Source organism: Pygoscelis adeliae, unplaced genomic scaffold (genome assembly GCF_000699105.1).
Source record: "Pygoscelis adeliae isolate BGI_AS28 unplaced genomic scaffold, ASM69910v1 Scaffold78, whole genome shotgun sequence".
Taxonomy (NCBI): Eukaryota; Metazoa; Chordata; class Aves; order Sphenisciformes; family Spheniscidae; genus Pygoscelis; species Pygoscelis adeliae.
In genome coordinates, this window is record NW_008825409.1 from 2,370,365 (window position 1) to 2,386,887 (window position 16,523).

The window sequence follows — 16,523 nt, forward strand, 5'->3', positions numbered from 1 at the left end:
GCAGTTTTGCACACGGGAAGAGAGTATTCCCACAGCAAGTGGTAACCCACCTAGCCGCCTTTCTGGCTAACACCCACTGGCTCAGAGAGCTAAGGGAGGTATGTGCCACAGGTACAGGGCAGTTGGTGGAGCAGGGGCATGAAGGCCACGTGGTTGGAGGCTAGGAATGGCTGAGCCTGAACTTGGACTCCAGATTAAAACTTGACAAGAGCCTAAGGCCGGGACAAAGATGCAGAAGTGAGAAGACAACAAATCAGCATAAGAAAGAGGACAAAAAGAAAGAATGGGCAGAAAACCCCCTGCCCCCTTGCCCCTAGACCTAGTTTCGGGAAATCATGGTCATTCTGATGTTGGCATATGCTTGTCAGCGCCCCCCCAGTAAGAGTCCAAACTCTCCTTCAGTCTCCTTCCTCTAAAGGGTGACAACATTCAGTTGCTCTAAGTTATTCTTCTAGTACCTCATGGTGCAAAGGTCAGTGTCCTGACGTAGGAGGTCTCACCTTGCTGAAGACCATCTGGGTGTCAGAACGCCACTGGACAGTGGAATTCCTGATTTTTTAGCATCATTTGTAAGAAGTCTGGGAAATTAGTACTTTTTTGTACTAATTGGTACTAATATTGTACTAACTAGAAAAGGTAGAAGAATAATCAGGTTGTGAAATGAAGCACTCAAAAACTACAAAGTGTCACAATTAAGAGTTTTACCCGGTGATTTGATTTGATTTGATTTGATTCTGTTACGCATATTCATTAGGATATTTTAAAAACAAGTTTGAGTCCAACTTTATTCATGCTGACAGTTCTTCAGTGCAAATATTTGTGTGAAGCTGTTCGTTTCCACAGTGCTCAGTACCATAAACAGTCATCACAATAGCAGCACTTGCTAGGTATTTCAGCTTCATTTTACAGATGGGACAAACTTCTTCACAGCCAAGTGGCAAGCGCATCTGGCAAGGCAGGTTTAGAAGTTGGGATGCCTTGGTACCTTTTCCTTAATTCAAATGACTGTTCCTTCTGAGCCAGAGCAGTACATAAAATATACAGGGTGGACATGAAATCCCATCTCTACAGAAATTAACGTAACTCAGACATTATGGTGCAGATAGGTATCCTTAAGGTCTAAGTTATTCTGTTCACCAAACCAAATTGCTTACAAATTGGCAAACTAACAAATATCAGCATTTATCAAAATTAAATCCATATGTTCTTCAACTCCATGTATCATCAACTACTTCCAGATGTAAATATCCATGGATAGTTTTAAGGAACCTCAGTCTCGCAGTCAGTTTCCATCATGATTCTCAAAATTAGCACTGTTCACAAGCGATATACAACAATATTCGGTCTCTTCAGGAAACAATACTTGTTGCTTTCCTTAGAGCCAGGTATCCTGTAACCACATCTGAAGGGAGCATCCGAATATAGGCAAATTCTTCAATAGTACTAAATCTCAGCTTGCTCTGCGGATCTGTGTAATTTGCCTGAAAAAGAAACAATGGCAGAGACACTATTCAAAGAACATCTCAAAACAGAATACTAAAAAAAGCGTCTAATTACAAGACCACAAAATAGTGAATTTCTTTTCCCAGTAACAGCACTGCTGTTCTACCATGTGACCAAAAGTTTGTACTTTTTTCTTTCTCCTCATGTCAGAACTTATGAGAAGTTAACAGACCCCTATAAAATCACATTAGAAATGCATTAAACATAACAGAGGGCTGAAATAGTTTCATACGAAACACAGAGCAAAAGAAATTCCTCAACTCTCTAAACTCACCCTAGCAACTCTGTGCCTTGTGCAGCCTCTCACAAGGCAGCTCTCCAAAGAGTCAGGCTGCTGCCAATAAATTACCCACAAAGAGGCTGAATTATGGGTGCTCTGATAGCTTTGGACTGAGTTTCTCTTCCTGCATACAACTTAGCTTTTAATTTACTTTAAAGTGGTTGTTAAAGCGAGGGTGTCTCAGCTTATGGTTCTGTGACTGAACTGATAAGAAATTTGAACTCAGCATTGTGCTTTGCTACAGACGCCTGCTTTCAGGGTAGCAGCCTGGCCAGCTAACCCTGAGCTACGCTTGTATCCTCTGCTGTATTTGGACCCTGGGCGCCTGGGAGCGGCGCCAGTTTCCATCCCCTCTCCCCTTCCCTGTTCCTACAGAAACCTTGAGCTCAGATGAGCTCGGGGGCAGCAGGGAGGCTGGGTCGGAAGAAGGCAGGCTTCAGAGTATCGCCTCTGCACCTTCAGCCTCCAGGACAATCACCGCCCGTTCAGCACTGAATTACCGAGCGCCTGCCAAGGCTCTGAAAGTGTCTTCTGTACCCTTCTTTAACAGGAGACGGTGGCAGGCTGCAAGGCACAGGCAGCTGAGATCCCTTAAGACATTGCTCCTAAAAAAGAAAAGGCCAGGAAGAGCTGGAGCATTCCCCCCATCCACACTGCTGAAGTGCAGAGCCCTCCACCATTTTTATGTTGGAAAGGATCTGTTGACCACGGTAACAATCCAGTTAATCGTCTGGCCTGAATAAGACTTCGCAGAAAATTTAGTGTTATTTGTAGCCTGTTTCTTTAGAAAGAAATGCTACAAGGTTAATTAAACGTAGTCAGCTAACAGTCAAACCATCAATTAATTTTCAAACAAATGGCAAAGTTAGGACATTAGGAGTGAATTATCCCTGGTGGTAACTTCATGGTTACAGCAGGTATAAATTTATTTTTATTCCACACTTTAAAACTGGCCTCACGTATCTAAGAAAAAGCTAACCAAGTAGACTGCTTTTCAAATGTGCATGATTCTGTAATAAACTAGCCAAGCAATATCTGCAATCTGTGTTGCGCACCAATCTAGGTTAAAAATATTATGGCAGTTCTTCACCATTCTGATACTGGGCTGTACTGTTTGCGCACACTAATGTATGGTAACTAATCATTTATGCCATGACTTCAGTCTGAAAACAAACTCTACCACTAATTAAGCAATAATTAAAACAGATTAGAAAAGTAAAGTAAGGGGATTTTGCAAAGAAAAAACTCGTCATGTTTAGAAACTAAAGTCAAAGGCCACAGACACATGCTCTTCAAATACAATAAATTAGTTATCTCAATCTGTTTCTATAGTAACAAGACGGATCCATTTTCAGAAAAGGAAGAGGAATATAAACATTTGAAAGTTTGGCCTTTTTTTAATCTGCTTTACAATAAATTACTTTGTTTTGCATGTTAAAATACCTAAATACTCATCTTGCAAGTTTGGAAATAAAGTTTTATTTTGCAGTGTCAATATACTAGATAATAGCTTTTGAATTCTAGACTGCCCTACAAATATAAATTGGCTGCTCTGCTTAGACCACTGGTAAATTTAATTCCATTTGTGTTACACACAGAAAGAGGAGAGGATCAGTAGAATTTAATTGTGGCATTTAATATAACTGCAGGTATACTGATGAGATTGTTTTAATACACTTCTCTTTTTTTGCACCTGCTAGACCATTTAATTCTTCCCTAAATGGGTAATGCTAAGGAATTTATTTTACTTTTTTTTTTCCCCATGGGGAATCCAGCATTCCCATAGAAAATATATTCTTACACAAATGCTTTCAGATTTTACACAGAAAATACAGGGACATTTTTCTTATACTATATTTCTAAAATATTCTATCACCCCACATATCCTCCTACTAGGAAATGATCTTGAAAATAAATTTAGTGCTTCTTATGAAACATTTCTGGCTTAGCAAATTAAAGGACACACTGTCTCAGTTATCTTAATAAAAAAGATTTTTTTTAAACACGATATTTTTATCATAGTCTGGAGAAACCTTGCAGGCCAGGTAAAATAGGAAACTTGACTCACGATGCAATTAAAGGACGGAAAATTAAGGGGAAAAAAAAAAGAAAGTGGAAAGACAAAAAAAGGAAACAAAAGCAGCACTGAATGGACTAATATAGAAAGGAGAGTATTTATACTGAGCTAGAATAGTTAAAGTACATAAATCACCGACGGAAAGGAGGAGCTGGTAAAGAAAAACTGAGGAACTGAGAGGAAGACTCTTATTTCCTATGGCTAAACTGACACTTAGCTGGTAGGGACACAGTCTTCACTCACACCTATAACCTGCATCATCATCTCGCATAGGTGCAATGACTGACTAGTTTTGAAATCCATCAAAGGCCAGTGCCGGAAAGCATTATTTGGTTCCTTGGAGAGGGGGCAGTGAAAGGGACTTACGCCCTTATGCTGTCTGCCCCACATAAGCCCCTCACAGGTCAGAGATGTTGCTGCAACGCTAATAACACCTGGTGTGAATGCTACTAACACTTGCAAAGCAACTCTAAGGGGAGAGGATAGGAAACAGATAAACACCATTAAGTGACCCAATATGGATTTTTGCTATTTTGGTGAAATCTACTCCTTATTATTTTACATGTCCACCTATCCCCCATTCCTCCATCCACTGCATCTTTATATAGAGTAGGGGTACTTACGCAAAGTTCCTTATTCAACTGACCCCTGCTCCTTGTCTGAAAACAAGTTGCTATTATATCAAAACAATACTCTTATGAGTACAAGACTGCAACTCTGCCTGGCTGGAGGGAACTATTTTCCCTGGATTTGTGAGCAGCCTCTGCCATTTGCTGTCTGCCAGGTCATCTGCGAGGGAGATGTTGCTTTCCCATTCCCTCTTGAACACCAAGAGTTACCAGCCTCGATCCGACCAGCCCACTCCATTTCTAAATCATGCTCAAAGGCACAGGCTGGAAACATGCCACCTCCTAGGTGCCTTATTTAAATGTGTTACTTAAAAAATAAAGTCCAAGAAAACATACGCTGCCAAATCAAGAACTCAAATGTTAGGATGTGCAGGATTACAGTTGGTGCTATAGCTATTCTTTGATCCCTTGCACTGTGTATCCACTATAAGGCAGTCCTTAATTAAGTGCTCACCCTTTTTTTTTTCCCCAACAGGGACTTTCACCTAATTCAGTGTACAGAATGCAAGGTGCTGTGTTAACCTGCATCAACATAACAAATGTGTATATTTACAGGCATCTCTATAAGGTGATATCAACCCTGTGAGGTGGACTAGTGCCCTACGGATGAGAAACAGATTAAACTGGGGGAAGGGACCCAGAAATTCTGTCTAAGGTAACATCTATATGATGTTACAAAGTTTTCATTACTGTTGTTATTTAGCATAACCATTACTTAACCCTTTTTATAGTCCAAAATACAACATTCCCATTCATTTCAATTGTAATAAATGCATAGGCTTCTGCAAAATAAATCACTGGGGGCTGAAGGTGAAAAGTGAAAAGATGTGCTGTTACTAACACCTGTTTTGTTTTAAGTAAAATTATTCATGTCACATAGGAACAGTGTCAGCAGCAGATACAAAATTTTTGTTGGGCAGAATTCAATGACTTTACTCCTGTTTTGTGCCAACAGAATCTTTGGGGAATTCAGGTGCCAAATTGTAACTACTGAGATTTTTTGGAGCGTGTGCAAACTGTGTCTATGTCAAATGTAGGGATTTTTTTTTCCTTTTCTTTTTCTTTTTTCTTTAACAAAACCATGTAGAAGAGCCCATCTGTGACACACAGGCTATACATCTGCCAAACTCCAAGTTCCAGGTCTGAAGCATGGGGGTATTTGAAATTCTCAAAAGTCCATGCCAAATGTCTGTCTCAGGCTGATTTGTTTGATGGAAAGTTTGAGAGTAATGATAAGATTTTTTTTTTTTTTTTAACCTGGGCCAATCAATATAACTTTGCCTAATCTCATTCTTGGAAATCGCTGAGCCATCTTTTTGAAACTTTCTCTAAAAGATACAATTAAATAAATCAGCCTCAGGCAAATACTCAGCATGGAAAGTTTCAGTCTGTGTGGTTAAAGCTTGGCAAAGTTAGGAGTCATGGAGACTGTGGGCCACCAGCTTTCACTGTAACAATCTAAAGAATCAGAAATGATGGAGACCAATGCAGACGCTACAGCTGGGAGAGTGGTGTGACAGGAGCCACCTGGCAGGACAAGGTATTTAATCTGTCCTGACATCTATTAACATCCAAAGGATTTTGTGATGTAGTGACAGTATTTGGGATTTGGTCCTAAATCACTGGGCAACTATTAAGTGCAAGGCTGAATAGGAACCTTAGCAAGTACAGCTTTTACAAAAGCATGCACCAGCTTTATTTCATTGTGGAAAGTGAGATGCCAATTTTGAAGAGAAAAATACAATACTTACTGGGAGTCCTGAAATGTCTGAGTATTTCTTGGCAGGCTTAAAGGAAGGAGGAGCATCAATATTAAAATCTAGAGAAAAACAAAGGGATAAATTCAGTGTGCTATATATATTGTAAAACACAAACCCAAAATGTAAATAGGTGTCCTGCTTTTGGCTGGGATAGAGTTAATTTTCTCCCCAGTAGCTGGTACAGTGCTGTGTTTTGGATTTAGGATGAGAATGAAGTTAGTAACACACCGATGTTCTAGTTGTTGCTAGGTAGCGCTTACACTAGCCAAGGACTTTCCAGCTTCCCATGCTCTACCGACTGAGAAGGCTGGGGGTGCACAAGAAGCTGGGAGGGGGCACAGCCAGGACAGCTGACCCAAACTGGCCAAAGGGATATTCCATACCATGTGACGTCATGCTCAGTATATGAACTGGGGGGAGTTGGCTGGGGGAGGGGTGACCGCTGCTCGGGGCCTGGCTGGGGCTTGGTCGGGGGGGGGGGAGGCTCTGTGGTGTTTAGCTGCCTGCCGGGTTAAACCACAACTGTAGGTAACAGTACTTCTTTAAAATGCCACCTTTACTTTCTGAATTCTCTATTAACTAGCAGCACTAAGGCAAAGAAATACGAAGCAGAATTATCTCTGAATACATTTAGCCTGTTAGCACTGTAAACAACAGCCTGATTTTGCTCACCTCTCTAAATAAGGGTTCAGTAAGCAGAACTGCCCTCCCCAAAAGGAAAAATGCAAGAGAGCTATTTGAAATGTATTGATTTCTTCAAAGTCTGAATGAACTCCCTTGCAGTCAGTTATTTGCAAAGAACAGTCATTATCATATGCATGGTGTATGTTAATACCTCGAAACATTGCTCAGGATTGCAGGTCTGAAATACTATAATCCAGAAAAGCAAAGTAATCTTTTAAATCAGTTAAATCTTTAAGCATGTACCGCTTTAAGGCCAGTCAATGACCTAGAAAATTGTCTGAATGTTTAAATTAAATGATGGAAATTGCTGTTCTGTGGTACCCTTTAGATAGCAACTCTCGTTCATAAACATTTTTAACATACAGTTGGTATGTTTAAGTAGTTAAATCCCCAATTTTGGATGTTTACAAAAATATCTTGTACCTGACTCATTTCTTTCCTCCTTCCTGATCTCCCTTGCACCTCATTCAGATGCTATGATCAATTCAAACGCTCCATGCATATCAAATTTCTAACTCATCGTCTCATAATTCAAAAGACACTAATGCCACAGACAGCTGGTTTTAAATATGCAACTGAATTTTTTTCCCCACCTTCTTAAAAAACAGCCTGTAAATTTACTGTTGCAAACAGAACATAATAGAAATAGCAACATCAGCAGATTGTCAGTTACAATAGCCAGGAACACACAGTAGTCTGCATTTTTCTGTAACAGTTGCATCTAAAACACTTCAAAAAATGGCAAGCTATTTTTGGATAAAGCACCAAGTCTGACAAAAAGTATATGCGTATGCTCAATTCTGAGATGCCTCCACTTGCTTAGGTAAAATCTGAGGACCACATTCTGTCTCCAGCTACGTTCACTAGTATCCTACTTTACAGGTAGACTTGAAGTATATCTAGATTAAGACCACTGCTGTAGCTCTGCTCCTGTAGATGAACACCAGCTAGCTGTAATCAGGACTGCTAATAGTGTAGTTTCAGCTCTGCTGAGCTGAATAGGGGATGTAGGATTCAAATCTCCCAATAATCTAGGATAAGGAGCTGGATAGGAAGCTTGGGCTGAGGTCTAAGCTACTGCAGGTATGTGGCTTAGCAGAATCTATTTGAAAATAGTTCAAATATAGCTAATCAAGCAGCAGCCACCTGTCAGAAGACATCTGGGCTGTATGCGGAGGAGGAGGCAGCTCCTCAGCAGTGAAGAGGTGACAAAAACCTGATGGGAATAAGGAGTTTCTGACCTGGTTCAGATAAATACATTTCCTTTATTAAACTCTATCCCCAAATGTATTTGAACTTTCTCACAATACTCCAAATTATTTGCTTCCCCCTACTTTCCACTTAGGGTTGGTGAGTGTGATTGGACTAGTCTTAAATGTACTACTGGACCCTGTTCAAGCAGGATACTGCATGCGCTGATGAAATAATTTAGGTTTGTTTTAAAGAAAGGTATTTGTGTGGATTTTATTATTTATAAATACATGCAAAGCGTCTAAGCAGCTTACAGCTAGGATCATTTAGTTGCCATGGCAATGCCCTTTCAGAAGCAAGAATTTGTTTTAGGTTCTTCCAAGTTCTGTTCTTCTTGCCAGCTGCTGCTCCACCAATGCCGGAGTGCTAGAATTAAAAATATGGTATTTAGAGAAAAAATAAATAAAGAATACTACTTCAGAGTGTGACACTTCTATTTCATAGTCTTTCTGATACGTCTCATCTTGTCATGAACCATTTGTTATCCTCACTTACTTCATCAGCAGGCTAATATACTGTACACTTTAATCTTGGCTGCAAGAAGAACAAAGCTTTTTGGACTGTGTCAAAACTACTATGTTTGGGATTAACTGAAGGAAATGAAAATCTGCTTTTTACATGGAAATAGAAAATCAATGTGGTTAGGTTTAGCCTGAGATTACAGGATTCTGTGTGTACTTCCCATTGTATTAGAACTTATTACTACGAAGTTGTGTTGAAAATTGTGATTACACAGCTAAATTTTCTCTCTCCTTTTTATGGCATATTACAGGTGCAGCTCTAGCTCTTGTAAATTATCCGTAACTGTAGAAAACGTAACTGATCTTGCGAAATGTAATGAATACTATGAGAAACTTTCTGGAAATTTTATTTTTCTTTCAAAGGATAGAAGACAGAAGAATAGAAAAAGAGTAATAAATAGAATGTTGGCTGCCAAGACAATTTTGCATTTTGAAAGGTACACTAATGGAAGGCTTGCCACAGGTACTATAATGGTAGTATCAGTTATCAAATGTGACTGCTACAGAGTAATTTATTTATGTCCCTCCAGAGACAGAAGCTGCACAACATACTGTACTACTTCTAAATGATCAAAGGACACAGATTTACAGCTTTACTTCAGAAAATAAAATGTTCTTACAACTGGGGAGTTGTTATTTCTGTTAATAATTACTACCTGCCACATCAGTCCCATCAAAACTCAGAAAAGTTCTGCAAACACACTTCTGCTGTGATTGGTTTATAAATTAGACTGTTAAATTGCTGAGAATGATAGGAGGGATTCAATGAGAAAGTTTTTTTTTCCATAGAAGTAAGATATATTCAGAAAAGATGCTCATGAGCTGATGATAGTATTGGGTTTTGGCAACGGGTATCCAATATAGAAAGTACATGGAAATGTTTGCTCTGAGTGTAACATCTTAGTAATCTAAAGATCACTGTAAAATAGAGACTGCTGGAATATGAGATGAAAATAGACGTACTACCACAGTACTAATTCAAATTCATTACATGAATTTTCCCCAAAATCATTGCATAATGATTTTTTTTTCAGTAATCTGGTTTCTCAAAAGCAACAATTGGGTTTATATGAACTTATGCCTTCTAGGAATGGGGCTGAGTATCACCTCACATACCTACAATCAAAAGGCAATGACTACCAAGCGCAAATGAACCAAGCTACCTCCGCACTACTGAAGTTCAGGGAAAGCTGGAGCTAGGACAGGTGGAGCTATTCATTGCTCTACACAATTGTCAGAAGGTCATCTTCCCCTTCCCCATCGCCAACAGATGCAAATTCCATTCAGGAAGTTTAGAAAAAGGTAATTTCTTCCTTCTTCTCTGCTTTTAAGTCTATCCTCTGCAGTAAGCTGATGGTTCAAACTTGGGCATATTTATGAGAGATAGACATTAATTGATTTATTTTCTTCCTTTTAAGGTAAATTAGGCTGGAAGGATGCGAAAAGTCAACCACATTGTTACTAGCAGTTCATACCAACAAAAAGCTAGTTAAAACTCAATACATTTTTTCTCAAATTAGTTACTGTATCGGGGAGGACAATTTCATGTTTTTATTATAACTGCTTATTATTTCTGCAGCAGTTGCCAAAGGCCCTGTACATTCATTATTATTTCAAGCATGCAGACATTAGTATTGCCTCTTTGGAAATGACGACATCCCTCTAAGACGTGCTGAAGGATCAGCACAAGGCCTCATGGCTGTTTAAATCCTATATGGAAGCTATACGGAATGCCTCTGGGTGCAGATGGAGCTTTTCCAATAAGCCCCATTTCTCAAAGACGCTGGTGCTCACTGGAGGATCAGAGTGAGCCAAGTATACAGTCGTTTGAGTGCCCCTCTCGTGACAGAAGTTGTCTGCAAAGCAGACATAGAGCAACTTGCAAGTCAGAGATTAATTTTATACCCTCTGCCAAACCTGTGCTTAGTGAGCTGTGCGAAGCCCGATTACTCAGGTTTTATGCTGTGAGATATTGTATCTTATTCATACAGAATGAAATCTGGGATAAAATCCTTCTTTCTAAGTACTGGCTTAGGACCAGCAGTCTGAGAAGTTTGCTTGTCTAGAAAGCGTTTGTACAGTGTGCCAATGAGTTGGCCCTGGCACAGCAAGATAAAAAGATATTAAAAACAAACCCAGCAGTGACTGCATTACTAGCTGTAGTCTTCCTTCACCTTCTCCCTGAATTTAAACCTCACAGAGCGTTTGCTTCTAAATCTAGCAATTACCGGAAGAACAGACACCACAGGTTTATTAGAGTTTCAGGGATTGGGAGAGGAGCAAAATGCCAGTCGCTAGTGACTCTCTGGTTGATTTCTAGTTCAACTGTTTTGCAGCCTGCCTTGGCTAGGAACTGGGAGATGGGATTCCTACATTCACAGCGATATAAATTATTCCTCTCTAGCTGTGGTAGTTTGTGAGATACCACACTATAAAACTTCTGCGCTTACCTTAATCTAGCAGGTTTTCTGACTCTGTTCCAGAGTTTAATATAATAGTTCTGCCTCTGGATCAATGCCATTTTCATGCTATAATATAGTGTGCACTTTGGACCATGGTGTGGCATGGACTTGAGGTGAATTTCTTTAAAACTGCCGACCTTTTATTTGGCTGTTAAGCTGACTTTCTTAATATTTACATTAGCAATATGGTTAAATAGAATCCTAGTTAATGTTCTATTTGAAGAGTTTAGAATTTCAAATTGTTAAAATAATATACTTACAATGAAGTTTGGATCTTTAAATGGTAACGGCTTGACAGTTGTTTCCACTGATCCTGTGCTGGAGTCTGTGTTCAGAAATTTGTTTTCATTCATGGCTTCTCCACCTGCACTCTGAAGAAAAAATACAATCTTACTGCTTGTTACTCTGAGCAAGTTTAACCGGAGACAGAGCCGTCTGCTGTATTACCTACCTGTTGCCTTTTTAGCCTTTCTATCTCTTTTGAATCTTTAAGGATGTTGCATGCCAGCAGTGGGGAAGCATGAAACAGAATATTTGTCAAGAAATTTACATCTGACACATAAAGGGGAGGAGGGGAATAGAGTGGCCAAAAGCCTACTGAGTAAAAACAGCATTGGGTTTATTTCAGTATTAATGAAAGCCATCTCTATAAAGTGCAAGACGGCATGTAAAACCAGAAACAGCAGAAGTGTACATTGGATTTGTTTCAGAATGTTCAGTACTAGAGCATTAACAGGAATATATAAAATTTATAAAAAGTTTTTTGTCAAGGTTCTAAAGAATAATTGATTAATCAGTTTATTCTCCATACTTGGCTTCAATCATGCCTGAGCGAGGAATGAGGGGAAAAAGAGATTTTATTATATATATTATTTTTATATACAAGCCTCACAAAATCTACATTGGTACTAGTTGGTGTTTTCTAGGCTTTTCTTTATGGTTTATTTATTTAGCAGGAAGACATTTAGTCCTTCTCCAACTAACATTTTTAGTTGGAGAAGGGGTGTGTGTGATTGGAAAGCTCAAAAAGTTGTGTGGCAGTCTATGCAATTTCTGGGAGTTCTGCATGGCTGAGTCTATGTTGTTTTTTTATTTTGCAAGTGCCCTGTAAGCCTCCACACTACCAGAGCTAGCCCATGCTACATACATAAACGTTCCTCATGAAATCCTGATCCATACTGAAGCCAATGAGAATTTTGCCACTGAGTTTAGCAGTTCAGTCAATAGGATTTCATACCTTGATTCTTTTTTCTTGACAAACAAAAAGCTTGGCTAAAAGCTGAATCAATATTTGCTGAAAGGGTGGTTAAAATGTTTCTTACTTTACCTTCAGACAGATAATACTTAGAACAAAAAGATGTTTTCCTGTGAAAACGTGCACTGCAAAACCTTCTGTGTTGATACAATGCTCTTTTAAGTAGGAGAAAAAAGGATCATTATTATTAGTGAATTATGGGAGTACCTCTAGACGCTGAGACTATATAGCAAAGGCCATGATTCAGCATATCCTTCTCCATGTGATTACAAGGGAAGTGTTTGTATTCTTAACTACATGCATAAGTAATTGCAGGATGAGGAACTAGGCAAGCTGAACTCTTCTCTGGGGAAATACAGCAGTTATTCAACAGTGCCTGTTTTTAACATAGCAAAGAGAGGTCTTAAATATTCAAAGTATGGTATAAAGAAGCATTCAATTGAAATAGTCACGTTTCTAGTGTCGTATTAAAATATATGAATAGAGATGATCTATTTTCAAAAGATCATAGTACAGGGGATACTACCATAATAACATTAGTGGAAGCAGCATTGAAGTCTGTAGATTCTTCCCTTGCTGAGGACAACATTAAAAGGCAGCCACTGTCACAGAAACAGAAGAAATGCAGATGGGTGTTTAGAAACATGTGCATTATGTGACAGTGAGCAGAGAAAATAATATCTTCAGCAATCCTGAAGTGGCTTTATATAATGAGTTACTAGGTTTCAAACTATATTCTTGTACATGCACGCTTCCAGCACTTTGGATTTCAGCAGCAAACATTAAAGTCAATCTTGAGAAAGACAAGGCTTGAGATACAAGATTATTTTTTATTAAATTATCTCTGATACTGCTCATTATCAGTGTAAATTCTGTAAGCGGAGGAATCAGCACTCACAGTTATTCCTCAAAGCATTCTCGCCTTTCATTTGGTACCATTTGGTCGCTTTTAAATCCAATCCTACAGTTTTTTATTAATTACTTTATCACTTTTGCCCCTTCAGTGATCTTCTCCTAAGTATTCTGTTGTTTATGAAACAGTTTTTGAGTAGCATTTCAACAATATCTCAAAACAGTACCTAGTATTTTGAGATGGAGCAAATATAAATGGTTTATCAGTAAAGGGGAAGAAGCTTCCTTATACATGTAGTCCTTAATTTCTGTAGCTGGGTACATTTACATATTACACTCACTGTCTTCAGTGGGTTTTTCTGTGTGGATTCAGTGCTAATCTTGCTGGCGCATTGGGAAGGAAAGCAAGGAACTGTTCCTGGCAGGACAATTCCTGAATGTAAATTCTACACGTCGTTTCTTTTCCGGACCAAGCCCTAAGGGATTTCAGGTATTAGTGCTGCTGAGTCAGGATAACTCACGTTACAGGGCAGATGTTAATTTTGTTTGTGCTAGTATCGCTTGCACAGGGATGGCAGAGGCAGCAGGATCCGGAGCAGCAGCTGCCGCTTTTCTGGGCCATGTGGACACCCAAGCCATCCTCCAGTCCCACTGAGACATAATGCCAGCAGGAGCTTCTGGATCCGTCATGGACAATTTCAGAGCAGTGGTTTCCTCTCCAAGGCGAAGGGTGCAGGCTGGTGTGCAGGACTGTAAAGCAGCTTGCATACCATAGTGGTATGCAATTGATACCATGATTTCAGAGCCCTGTGATAGACTGGGAAGCAAACAGGACTGAGTACTATGATCCCAGTTAAATGCTGGGAACTGAGATAAAGACATACATACTGTAGAGGCATGCCAGTTCCTTCACTCGGCATTGCTTGTATGAAAACTCTGATTTGTAGCAGTAGCACTGTGGAAGAGAGGTACTCAGCTAATGTGCTTTTCTTTCTGGAAAAACATTAAAGAGTTGAGTAGAAGCACTGCTTCCAGAATAATGTGCTACTGCACAGAGGAGTGAACTCCGGCAAGTACAGAGCTTTGAAATGCTCTTTCTGTGCAGCCTGCAGAAGTTTCAGCCGATATCCTCAGCACTTTTTCAGCCACAAACTGAAAGTGTCTCAACAATCTACAAATCTGTCCAGCCTATGTTTTAAAATGCCAGGATTTAAAGCGTAAGAAACATCATTTAATGTTTCAGGTTTGTTTTTTGAAAGTTTTTTTAAAGATGGGGAGGGAGATGCCAAATGAATTTTAACCAATATGGATCTACCTCTGTACTGCAAACCCCATGTTTCCTGAAAGTGAGTAATACAGTGATAATACAAAACATTATTTAAAGCCTGAAAGAAGATTCCTCAGTGAACAATTACTGTACAGTAAAGGTAATCTTTAACTTTTAACATTAGTTGAACAAATCTCTCCCAAATGTGCTTGTTCGCTTGGTCATTTAGCTTGAAAGATAGTTCATTCTTCACTGTCATGTGTTGGGGCAAACAAACAGGAATGAATTCAAATCCCCTTTGTAGTCCTATGAAGTGATGGCAGTCTTGTGAGTGCAGTGAGGAAGCGCCTGTCACCAGGGAATGTGTACTGCTCAATGTGTGCTGTAACCCAAAGTCACATGTGGGGTAACTTCCCCTTCCTGCCAAATTCACAACCAGTCCACAGCACATTTTCTCTATCCAGCCAGTCTCTTCGCTAACGCCCTCACCCCTGGTGTCCTAGGATAATCCCAAATGCTTTGCAGTAGGGCTAGAAAGAAAGTGTAACCATGGGCTGAAACTCTCGATAGCTTCTTTAAAGCTTCTTTTTAACTGATCTTGTAATGTAAACATCCTTTATGGGGAGCTCAATATACACTTCAAGGAGAGAGACAGTGAAGCAGCTTCTAATGTGCACTTTATAACTAAATTGTGTCTTTTAAACGGTGGTTTCTGTAACTAGGGCCAGAGGGAATTTGTGCTAGAATAGTCACTACGCAGTCTGTATTCCTCCATAGGCTGTTGAAGGTTGTAACAACAAGGACTTTGGAGTGGCTTTACATTTACAGGGTACATCTGCACTGGCAAATGAAGGTGTGATTTCAGTACAGCGGAACATGCTTATGCTAGTTTTATGCCAAATAACAATAAAAACACTGCAGTAAAGACTGCAGCTAAGCCATCAGTAACTATGTAACTATGTTCATCCTTTCCCATTGACTCTTCCCCTGGCTGTTAACCTCCACAAAAGTACATGCTGCCACCAATTCTCATGTTACCTCCTGCTGTCCTCCTCCTCCTCCCCCCCGTATCCTCCTTAGCCAGGTGCAGACCAACCTTGACTGGAATGGCATGTTTTAGAAGTTGTAGACAGCGGGTCAAAGGCTTCTTATAAGACCATTTGTGCAATTTCATTCCCTCCATGAAGTTGTGTTTATGTGCTTTAGCTGAATTTTAACTACAACCACAGTGTGACAGGTTAGCAACCTCTATCCCTCCGGGGATAGATGGGAGCAATAGTGAGGGTGCTGCTTCTTTTTTGCATTTCTTTTCACAAGACCATTTATTGAGTATTCAGTGCATCCCAGCTGGGTGGGACACTGTCCTCCCTGTTACGTATTAGGACTGGGTGACAGCTGCCGAGTGAGGAAGCTGGCTGAGGACTTCACTTGGTTAGGAGACAGCAAAAATTCGAGAGCGCGAAGACCTGCAGCAAACACTTGGGAGTCCTAAGAGGTTTGTTGTAAGAACAGCCAAGTCTGGGGAAGAGACCTGAGCTAAGCTTTGCTACCTTAACACTGGTTTCTTTTGCATAAAGCCAAACCCCAGGAATGAGTCTAATTTGGACCCTACTGTATATGCTGTCTGTACTGGGAGAAAACACACATTGGGAGGCTGCCTATTCACATACTACTTTCAATCTTAGGTTTTGGTAGATCTATTAATTTTTTCAATATATTCTGTTCCAAATTCCCTACCGCAGATGTATTGGTTTTCACATGATTTCCAAAGATTGCTCCATCTCTCTGGTTTTATTTAGGGAGAGGACAAGCAAAGCTTGTAGACCATGGAAGTGAAATTCTTTGTTTTGGCTATTTCTAGGTAGAATCAGCATTGTGGGGTTTGGGATGGGTGTCTGTGATGGGACTAAATACCAGGTGGAATTAGCTTATTATGAAAGTGCTTGTCTGAATCATCATTCCTATCCCCGCCCCCGCCCCCG

General features: G+C 39.8%; 1 protein-coding gene across 1 annotated transcript in view; it reads right to left on the reverse strand.

Moving 5' to 3' along the window:
* Window positions 1-758: 758 nt before the first annotated feature.
* INO80C (INO80 complex subunit C) overlaps window positions 759-16,523 on the reverse strand; it is a 22,059-nt gene continuing 6,294 nt past the window's right edge. The window contains exons 2-5 of the mRNA XM_009330443.1: window positions 11,428-11,538; window positions 8,439-8,550; window positions 6,241-6,308; window positions 759-1,481 (exon numbers count right to left, since the gene is read on the reverse strand). Coding sequence (XP_009328718.1) covers window positions 1,350-1,481; window positions 6,241-6,308; window positions 8,439-8,550; window positions 11,428-11,520 — 405 coding nt within the window. The 5' untranslated portion in view covers window positions 11,521-11,538 and the 3' untranslated portion in view covers window positions 759-1,349. The remainder of the gene's footprint in view (window positions 1,482-6,240; window positions 6,309-8,438; window positions 8,551-11,427; window positions 11,539-16,523) is intronic.